The 11,046-nt window shown below is 46.3% G+C and overlaps 1 protein-coding gene across 4 annotated transcripts in view; it reads right to left on the bottom strand.

Annotated features, from left to right (window-relative positions):
- Nucleotides 1–581: 581 nt before the first annotated feature.
- The window catches only part of NR6A1 (nuclear receptor subfamily 6 group A member 1), a 227,950-nt gene continuing 217,485 nt past the window's right edge, over nt 582–11,046 (bottom strand). For 3 of the 4 annotated variants that reach the window (XM_057313752.1, XM_048222941.2, XM_048222940.2), the window contains 2 exons: nt 10,805–10,957; nt 582–9,038 (listed from right to left, as the gene is read on the bottom strand). In XM_057313752.1, the coding sequence (XP_057169735.1) occupies nt 8,950–9,038; nt 10,805–10,957 (242 nt within the window). In that variant the 3' untranslated portion in view covers nt 582–8,949. Of the gene's footprint in view, nt 9,039–10,416; nt 10,958–11,046 lie in introns of those variants that run through there. The other variant, XM_026513944.4, reaches the window with a different exon arrangement.

The raw sequence follows: 11,046 nt of genomic DNA on the forward strand, positions 1-11,046 counted from the left end.
GCCCTGGCACTATGGACTCCCTGCCACCCGCCTGCTGAGAGTCAGCCCAGATAATGGACATTGATCAGGGTATGCAGCTGGTGGGCTCCCCTATGTAGAGAAGACTGGGGGGAGGGTGGTGTAGGAGGAGGAAGCTGGGGCTGGAGGTCTCCTGGCCTGAGGGCCTCCTTCCTGTTTGTTGGGAAGTGACTGCCTCAGAAAGCTGCTCAGGGGAGAGGAGGGAGGCCATGGTGACTTCCGGGAAGCTGGCCAAGGGCCCGAGGCCACCCTCCCTGTGCCCACATGGGGCCTGCTGGCCCTGGCTTAAAATAGTGCAGTTCCTCTGCTGCTGCGGGGCCCAGCCCAGGCCTCAAAGGGCTGCTGGCTGCTGCTTGTGCGACAGCCAGGGCCTAGGGTGGAGGGGATTCACCCAACTGTCCAACCCTCCCCACTTTGCAGCGGCTGTGCCTCGACATTGTGGGTGGGGAGTTGCAGAGAAAGCAAGGGTTCCTGAGTCAGAAACCCTGGATTCAAGTGTCAGCTCCAACAATGACCAGCTGTGAGACTTCAGGCTGGTCCATTTTGTCTCCTTGAGCCTCGGTTTCCACCTATGTAAAATAGGGTAAGTGCCGGGCTTTTAACCTAAACAAGACCCCATTATGTAAACTCCTCAGAACCTTGCCAGGCACACAGCGGACACAAAAATGGGAGTTCCTTTTGCCTCTCTTGCCGGCTGTGCCCCAAACTCCTCACTCTGAGGAAGGGCCTCCTTGGTGCTTTCCTCAGTTCCTACACTTCTCCTAGGACTAGGTATTGAACAGGGACGGTCTGTGGAGAGGGAGATTGCAGGGAGGGCAAGGATGGGGCTGTGGTCTCCATGGTGAGACTTGTTGCCAAGGGAACAAGACTCCAAGAGCCCTGGGTCTGACAGTTGGGCACTTTTGCCATAGGATCTCAGACAGACTGATTACCACCATGGACCTAAAATCCTGGTGGGCAGCCAAAGCCAGAGAGGTAGCTTCTGGGTCTGCTGGGTTTCCGTTATTGGAGTGTTAGGGGCTGCGGCTCCTCTCATACAGCTTTCTCTTGTGGATTGACTGAATTAAGCCCCTACTTTGAACCAGCCACAGTGAGTCCTCCTTAACTCCTAAGACAAAGGCACGTCATCTCCATTTATCTGACCAGGAAAGTGAGAGGTATCTATCTGGGTCAACGCCACACACAACTGGCAAGGGGAAGAGCGAGAGTTAGACCTCGGGTGGTGAGACCCCGCTGATGTGCCTCTGTCACACAAGCTGCCTGAGAAAATGGTCCCTGAGAGAGGGACCATGTAGCCACAGCCAACCTGATCCCAACACCCTCCATGAGCCATTTCTGGGGGTTTCTGGCTTCAGACTCTGACATACACCAGAGCTCTGTTTCCTCTTCAGTTACACAGAGATGATCTTATTTACCTCAGAGAGTTGTTTAAGGATAAAGACCTCAGCACAGACCCTGCTTAACAGGAGGCACTCACTAGTGCTTGTTTATGTTCATTCCTGAGGTTACGTTTGAGTTGTGTAACCTTGGGCAAATTACTTACCCTTTTTGGGCCTCGGTTCTCTTATCTGTAAAATGGGAATCTTTATAGCATCAGCTTCATAGGGCAGCTTTGAGGAATCAGCAATGTAATGCATATAAAACGCTTAGTACCGAGCTTTGCCTTGCTCCATATATGTTCATTATTCTTCCAGATTATTGCCTGGCGTTCAAGGAAATCAAAAGCTCAGCATTAGTTCAGTAGCAATTTACAAATTTAGAGCAGTGTTCTAAATTTTGTTCCACAGAACACTGTCCCAACGGAATTTTAACGGTAATTAAAAAATGTTCCATGCCTAAACACTTTTTTGGTAGGCCCTGGGCTAGACAGGTTAGTTTTCTTCAGGCAAGGCTTCTCAGAGCCTTTAACGTGCCAACAAAGGTGAGGGAGGCAGTTAGAGGAAGGTAGAGCGAGTGCAGTAGTTCCCAGATTTTTGGCAATGGAACTCCTACTTCTTTTTCCATGAAGCCACCTTGTTGGGTTGTCTATGCGGAGAAACCACAGATTTGGTGTCGATAGCATTCTACATATTTTTGGGACAGCACTGCTTTTCAGATCAATTTGGTTGGGTCTATTCACTCACCTCTTACAGAAATTAATCCTTTATTAGTTTAATAGTTTTGTTTTGCTAATAGCAAGAAGTTCAACCAAAGGCCATTACTGAGTTTTGTTACAAACTCCTGACATTCATATTCAGCGCTACTGAATTGCTCAGGCAGAGCAGGGAGGAAGCCCGTTGTAACTTTGGTATCAGATAGACCTGGATTCAAAAGCGAATTCTGCCACTTTCTCATGTGTCATCTCAGGCAAACAGCTTAATTTCTTTGGGCCTCAATTTGCTTATGTGTAAAATGGGGCTGAGACCTGAACCTTGTAAAACTGTTACGAGGATTACAGGAGACAATGCATGTAAAGCACCAATCTTAGTGCCTGGCACTCACTAGGCGCTCAGCAAATGTGTTTCTTCTCCTCCTCACACCTCTGTGTCTTATCTGTTCCCTCTTGTGGGCCAAGGAAGAGTCTATTAATTAGTTCTGCAGTGTTTCCTTTGTTCTAAAGCCATCTCTTTCAAATCTCAAGGGCTCTCTGGTCCCTTGTGCTGGAGGAGGCTGAGGTGTGGGAAGGCAGCTGGGCTTCCCCTCATTTCACACATGGGGATTTAATAGACTTTGATCAGACTCTCCTCAGCCTTCATCTTTCCTGTCTTCATATAACCCTCAACCCAAACTCTGCCACTTCTCTGGTATGAATAGCAGGTTTACAGGACGGTTGGGCTTTGAAGTTGGGTAGATCTGGGTTCAAGTCCTAACTCTGACACTTCCTGTGTGACTTTGGGCACATCTCTTGATCTCGCAGACCCTCCATTTTCTCAGCTCTAGAAAACCTCATCTATTTCCTGGGAAGACCGGTATTAATCGGCTGGACCATAGTGACAGAACAGGCAGGCCACCACCAGCACACTGCTGTCCCGGAGATGTAGCTCTCTTTCCTGAGACTTAGCAGATGGCTTTCCTTCCTACACTCCGGAACGTGGCATTCAAGGTCCCCAAGTGCTTCTCCAACCTCAAGTCTTGCTATCCCTTCCATCTGCCAGTATTCCTGCCATGGCAGTCCCTTGTTATACCTGAATATTCCATGTTTCGGATTCATAGCCTTCAAATGTCTTGATCCCTCTCACCTCTACCTGGTCTAGCCTCCTCTGTCTAATGCCTTTCTTCAAGATTCGCCTTCAACGCTCATCTGTGAAGCACTTCCTGAGTAGAACGAGCCACTCCCTCCTCTAGATCCTTGCCACCTCATATATGTCCTTAATTACAACTCAGTTCCACTGTACCGCAAAGGTCTGTATTTGCCTCCCCCATCAGACTAAGTTCCTCTAGTTGTGCCACTTTCTGACTGGGTGACCCTGAATGAGTACCTTCACCTCACTTCAATAAAATAGAGGTAATAATCCTTGAAGTTCAAGGAGGTTCAGGTTTGTGAAAAGTCCCAACACAGTGCCTGGCACACAGAGCAGACACCTTATTCGGTACTGGTTCATTGATTCGAGCAGCTCTGAGAGACAGCCCTCTGCCAGACCCTCTCAGCAAGAGGAACTGAGTGGGTGTTAGCTACAAGCAGGACCAACAGGTCTGGAGACACCAGCCAGCTTCTTAGGACACCCCACTGTCCCTCCCTAGAACCCCAGACAAGTTTCACGGACACATGCCATGTGCAGAAGGATTCACATTTATTGGTTCAAATACAGTACCTAACATTTGCTAAACATGCATTTCACACTAATTGGTCACATTTCCACAGGTAGTCAATTCACAGAAAAGGGCCCATCCCTTGCCAGCTGGCAGGGTGGGAGGTAGCAGAGGGCCTGGGTAGCCTGCAGAGCCCACCAACTATCATTTGGTCATGCAGGGTTGATGGCGCCAGGCTGGCGGGCAGCCCTTGGCCGGCCCTTTGGGGACAAGGGCTCAGAGACATCCCATTTACACGATTCCTACACAGGACTGTGGGTAGAAGTGGGCCTAGGGTAGGTAGCCCAAGGATATGTTCACTGATGCATGTGCTAGCACAGCCCCTAAAGGTGGGGTTGTGAGAGGTGGTGCCCCTGTGCCTTGGGTCACAGGAAAGAAATGGTGGCCTCCTCAAGGGGGTGGCTAGTCCATGGCTGGGCAGGTGGCTGGGACTCCCCAGACATCACAACGCAGCCACAAGCCCCTATCGCAAGCCTGGGATGGCAACACGGACAAAAACGCCAACACCCCAGGGCAGGCAGAGTTTCTTTCCCGACAGAAACATGTAAACAGAGCAGGAGCTACAGTATTCTTTTCCCACAGGATTCCTCAGAGAGGAATCGATCAGGATGTCACTCAAGAGGTAGTTTTACTTTTTTTTCTTTTTCATGGAAATTTGAGTCAACAACATTATTACCTATTATAAGACATTTCAGAGAAAGAAAAATAAAATGGTCACCAAAGGGCAAAAATGATCCTTTGGCTGGCAGGGCTGGCTCCAGGATTTGGAAGACCAGGCTCCACCAGTAACACAACTTTTCTCTTGGGCTTGGAGCAAGCTCTGGCCTAACTCACGCCTTCCCTTTGAGCCTGCCATTGATTCCTGAGCAGGCTGTGCTCCCCTTAGGGCTGCGGGCCCAGAAGAGGGAGGCCAGACAGGCACTGGACTGGGCAGAGGGACCAGGCATTTTACGAGCTGGTAGAGGCAGGGCCACTGTAGCTCATGTTGCAGGATAGCCAGAAGTCTTCACGTTTCAAGGTAGCCCAGGTCTAGCCAAGAAGGAGGCCCCAGCGTGTTCCTTGACTCCGCATGTTCTCTGGGGCTCCTGCCTCTGAGGAAACAGTCCAGGTCCGGTATCAAGCCCAAAAAAGAAGCTGCTGCTTGTGGCAGCCAAGAGAGGGGTTTCTGGGGACCCTGTAATTAAATACACATCCCTGAGCTGTGGCCCTAGAAACCCTTGCCTCGAGGCTAATCAGTTTCCAGCACCTGGTGGAATGATTGCCGTTTCTCATCCTGAGACACAGATAAAACATCATTTCACAGACACTGGACATAGATGCTTCGAGCTCAGGAAAGAGGGAGGAATGATCAACTGCAAAGGCAGAGGGAAGTGTAGGGGATTCTCATGGATCAAACTGGGGAAAGTGAGAGCAGTGGTGTTTTTGTTTCGTTTTTTTTTTTTGTTTTGTTTTGTTTTGTCTTGCTTTTTGTTTAAAAAAAATCAATAAAGAAAAATTTAAAGCTTAATAAAAGATCTGATCTGAAAGACTGGATTTCTTAAAATAATTGTAAAATTTTAAAAAGCAACAAGGAAAAAGACATAGACCAGGGATCCAGAGCTAAAGACTTGGAATCACTGCTCAACTTCCTGTCCTGCCGGGAGGCTAGGGTCCCCTTACTTTGGCCAACTTGGGCATGGCTTAGATGTTGCCCATGCTGGGTTTGTCCATCTGTCTCCATAGGTCCCATTCCCCAGAAATCAAGAACAAACAAAGGTAGGAAATGGGGAGCAGAGCAAGGCAGCTCAGAGAGCCCAGGGTTTTAAGGACCTGGTGACATACTGGCCATGGCAGGTACTCACATCCCTGAAAAGGGGTGGCAGGTGAGAGGCAGGTCAGTGTGGAGCGGGTAACTGTCAGCAACGCTGTGCAGACCCTTAGATTCCCTCTATCCATCCTCTGATTCTGGGGAACAAGACAAGGACGTTCCTGCATGCTGCCTTCTATCCCTGGAGGTTCGCCCACCTCAATTATGGGTTAAGCATGGGGCTGGGTGTCCTCTGAGCCAGGTGGAGTGCTTTGAGACAGGTTCTGGGGAGTTCCTTCAGATTAAGGGCAAGACCACTGAACCTTGTGAAAGACTCCAAAATTCTACAGAGGACCCAAAGAGCATAAGTTGTAGGTGAAGTTCCAAGATTCCAAACTTCTGTCTTGGGTCAAGAAAACAAAGGGAAAGAAAAGGGAAAGCCTGTGTGTTTCAATGCAGTGCAAGGAGGGAGGATTCTCCTTTACCACACAGCTTTCTATTTTTATGGTGGAAAAACTCTCACTCAAAGTGAGTGCAATTGGTAGTAGGGGATGAGAGAGAGGACAGAAGAGAGGGGAATTAGAGACAACATGCACAACTTTTTTCTTCTTCCACTAGCAAAAAGGCTACCTGTTAACCAAACATTATGGGAAGAAAGGCAAAAAACAAACACCACCAAACCTCCCCCTCCAACCTTTCTCTGTGTCCTTCAAACCAAATTCACAAATACATCTAGTGGCTGACCTAATGTCTCCACGCTGCTAGCTACACTCCTACCTTCTCCTCATAATACCTGAGTTTGCAATGCAACACATTCACTTTACCCTGTTTAAAAAAAGCCCACGTCATAAAAGGACTGGGTGTAGAAGACATTAAAGGCTGTCCACAGGTCAGGCTCCAGCTTGGAACACACGGCCACTTGGCTCAGAGATTCTGCAGGGCTCTTGGCAATGAATGGGCTCTTTGTTCTGTGGAATCTGCTGCAAACATTTGTAAAAATGGATTTGTACAATGGCAACTTGCAGAACCTTTTCCCCACTCCACAAATTAACAACTTGCTCTGTTTAATGCTGCATTATTGGAGAGACATGTTCTCTTGTCACAGAGCAATTTCCTTTGATAGCCAACACAACCGGTAAAATGCTTAATTTAAGAGAAAAGTAATTTCAAAAAATAATAATTTGACAGATGGAGATCTAAGCAAAGGAAAATACTGCACACAGAAGCAGTCTTGGAGAAGGGGACTCTGATACATGCCTCCTCCCCTATCTTGAGGAAAGCAGCTCGGAGTCTGACCTGTAGCCAAAGAATGTGATCTAGTTGGTTAAATAAAATATTCAGGGAAACAAAAATATTGTGAACTTAGAAATAAACAGATACACACACAAAAATCTTTCCATCAACATGTGAAAAACATTCTGGTTGGAGCTTTTCCTGAGGAACGTGTCTCTTTTTTTCTTTCTCAGAGCAGTTGGGGAAATGGCATTAAGGAGTAATGCTCTGAGTTTTAGATCCATCAAGGGACAAAGTCATCACTCTGCTGGTACCCGTAACATTTCACTGGAAAGAAAAAATTGTAATCCGATACAGACTACCTGGTATGCACATGATGTGGTGGCCCACTAGGTAAGTTTGCTAGGCCGGGTTAGGAAGAGAGCAAACGGCCTTTGACTAAACAGGCAAAACAAAATGCTGCAGGCCCCTCAAGCCCACCCAGGGAGGCACCCAGCTGAAGTGGTCTGTCTGCTGCACTGGCTGTGGGACGTACCTGGGTACAGGCAGGGACAATCGCTGTAGTAAGGCAGAGAAAGGAAAAGCACCTGAAAGAGCTCTAAGACAGACATGGTATGGCCACTGGCCAAAGCCAAGAGGGTAAGGAACATTTCCCAGGACTAGGTAGAGTAGGTAGTGAAAAACTAGGAGGTCCAGGCCGTATCTGCAGAGGGGGGCAGCCAGGCCCTTAGGAACATGAGGTAGTTTCAAGCCCCCCCTCCCCTTCCAGGTGCTTTGGACTCCAGCCCTCCAGGCCTTGGTCAGCTAGGCTACTGATAATCTAACAGGCAGGTGAGCCACTCTAGTACTTGGACTTTCTGTTCTAAGGAAACCTGGTCTCATTTTGGAGAGATTAGGAGAACTTGGGAGGTGAATGAAGGGGTAAAACTTCTGTTCAGCTGATGAGTGAATGGTCCTTCCCACTGTAGGAAAGACTGCAGGTTTTGGATTCAGTCCTGAGGGTGAGACAGGATGGGGTGAAGGGAAGAACAGGGAAAGGAAGATTGTTTATTCTTTTAGCAGTCTGGCCTTTGTCCCACTACCCTTTGAAAAAAGCAAGGTGAAAGGAGAATAAATCAGCAGTGGGCACCAGGATTCAGAGCATGACATTTTGTTCAGTTGTTTTTTTCAAAGGGCCAATAGGAAGTCAAATTTATAAGAGAGAGGCAAGGAGACTGAGGAAGGTAGACCTTGGTAGATCCGGGTAAAGACACTAGGTAGCTGTGAGCCCCAAGGGAGCTGGTAGACAAGTCCTAAGAATTAACTTACTGCCAGGACCATGTGTAGATAAAAAGTTGACAGTGGCAGAAACTAATAGTGGTGGTTTAGACGGCAGGGGTGGGGGGAGCCCACAGCATGGTGTGAGAACAGAAACACTTCTCCCTGAAGAGTTGTTTGGAGGGAGGACATCTAACTTAGATTTGGTCACTGTACCCTCCTCCCTCAACTACCATGCTTTCCAAAGAAAAGAGATGGCTAAATCCTCATCTCCTGCCCTATTTCCGATGTCTCACCCACTTTGCTTAATAAACCTCCCAACACCACTTTGCCCCTTTGTGGTATGCTCTTTCACTTTACCTGGCAATTCTGTGGCTAGAAAAAGGCAGTTTGCTCTCTGACAGACTAATGTAGGAGTCTGCTGAGAACATGTGGAAAAAGGATGGATGGTCACACCCCTCCCTTTCCACTGAGGTAGTCGTCTTTGTCAACATTATGGAAATATTCATCTCAGCCCCATCCCACCCTCTCCCTCAAAATACAAAAGAACTATCTCTAAACAACGACAACACTGTAACATTAAACATCTTCACATTCTGTAAACTGCAAGGAAATGCATCGGCTGCATTCACACAAAAGCATGTGCATCATGTTGAAGGCCATACATTCAACTCTGTCGTGAAATAAATATATAGAAAAATGAGGTTAAAAAAACAGACAAACAAACAAAAACTCTTCTTGCTATGGAGGCAACTGGAAACACTGCTCCACAGCCTCCATCTTGGTCTCTCTGGCTCTTTCTTCTGGAGCCTGTCCTCCCCACCCAAGGCGTTGTGGCTGGCCTGAGGAGGGGTGCTGGGAACAGGTCATTCCTTGCCCACACTCGTCTTGCAGGAATGCAGGACCACCTTAAAGAGGAGGGGCAGCTGCTCCAGGGGTACATTCACCATCTTTCCTGGTAACAAGGCGGGAAAAGAAGAGTTAGTAGTGGCTGCAGTGGAAGAGCGTGTCTGCCTCCTCTTGGGCTGGTGAAGGGAGAATATTGCCTTTTTGAGGGACTGGAGCAAGGAAAGTGCCAGTAGTGTCACAAAGACAGGAGTATCAGACAAACTGTGCTAACATCCTGATACCCACACCCATTCTGTTACCCTCAAGAGTCTAGTAATGGTGCAAGCTATAATCATTGCTACCATCTACTTACTCTGTGCTAGGTGTTTAAATGCATGATCTAATTCTCACAATATTTCCCTGTGATAAATATTATTTGTTATTCCCATTTTATAGATGAGAAATCTTAAACTGAACGGTATTCCTAGATGTTCTCTTAGAGCTAAAATACCCTGAGAAACATCCTACTTTTTTTCCTGGTAGATTCCCTAACTAGCATTCTATAAAGCACTGTTCTTTAGAATAGTAAAATGGGTTAATAAAAGTACTGGGGAAAAAAGGAGCGGGTGGTCACAGGGACAAATAAATTTGAGAAATTCGGGGTTAAGAAAGGTATACAGGTTTCTCTATTGGAAGACTTCCAGAACATTCAGTGTGCTACTATACTTTGTAAATATCTGAGGCTGTCGTTCTCCCTGCCAGTACCTTAGAGTCACCTGGGGAGTTTTAAAAAAATACTGATGCCCAGGTCCCACTCCATACCAATTAAATCAGAATCTCTGCAGGTGCAATCCAAGCACAGAAATTTTTTTAAAAGCTTCCCAGGTGATTCAAAATGTTGCCAGAGTTGAGAATCCAGTTCTGTGGGGGGAGAGTGGGGTATTAACTACTCACTTCCCTTTATTTCAGAGAGCATCTGATTAATATCTTATTCAGTAAAACATAGATTTGGAAATGCTGAGCCATAAACTAGCAAAGCACCCCTAAAATACCAATATTTTAGGTCTAGTTCAGATCTTCTAGACTATCTAGGTCCAAAAAGTAGAAGAAAAAAAAAATTCCTTTGTCACACTGAAAATTTTTTCCTTCAAAATTGGGTGGCTGACTTTGACAGGAACAGTTTTATCTTAGAGGTCACATTTCTGAGTTTTCCCTCAGTATGTGCTGGATTACTATACACAAGAATCTTTACTAGAAGAACTAAAACAACAATAACAACAAAACCCAGGATTTTATACTGAAATGGGCCTATTTAAATGTCAAGAAGCTCAGAAGGGGGTCAAGACTATAAAACAATAACAACAAAAACTCCTTTGCAAAGGTAGGATTCTTGAGAATTATTTTAAAGATACTGCTTTAAATGAATAATCTCCAAAAATCTGTAAGAAATTCTATGAAATGAAGTTAATTTTTAAAATTGACATATAATTAATTCATGTAGCACAAAATACACCCTTTTAAAGTATTCATTTTAAAGTATATAGTCAGGAAATGAAGTTCATTTGAGAAACTCTCAGTCTGTTTCCCCATCCACAGAAGGACCACAATATCACCAACAATCAGCCTTGCAGAGTTTGTTCTGAGATTAAGTAACATAAGGTCACAAAGCACCTTGCACATGATAGGCACTCAGGAAATGTTAGACTCTCTTCCCTACAAAGAAAATACAAACTTCTCATTATAATATAACTTTCCTGAGGGCAATGGTAGTAGCTCTTTTATGCAGTTGGTGATGAGCCTGTAATGAGCATCTTGAAAACACCGCTTGTCTCATTTCTCTCACAAGCCAAGAGAAGCAAGGAAGGTTTGGAAGCCCAGCACCAAGAATGTTACCTGCAATATAGCGGATCTCAGGTAAGCACATCATGAGGTCAGGAAAGCGGTTCGGCTGATGTGTGTATTTATATTCAGTGAAATCCTGGCAAATGTACCAATATCGCTTGTTCAACTGTTCCAGCTGTGAGGCACTGGTCAGACCCCTGATATCTGTGAAAAAACCACACAGGAAAAGGAGGGGCTTTCTACTGTGGAAGAAACACCAGCTCCTTGAATATGTGCATCTTTCAATTAAAAGT

Source organism: Ursus arctos, unplaced genomic scaffold, assembly GCF_023065955.2.
Source record: "Ursus arctos isolate Adak ecotype North America unplaced genomic scaffold, UrsArc2.0 scaffold_18, whole genome shotgun sequence".
Classification (NCBI taxonomy): Eukaryota; Metazoa; Chordata; class Mammalia; order Carnivora; family Ursidae; genus Ursus; species Ursus arctos.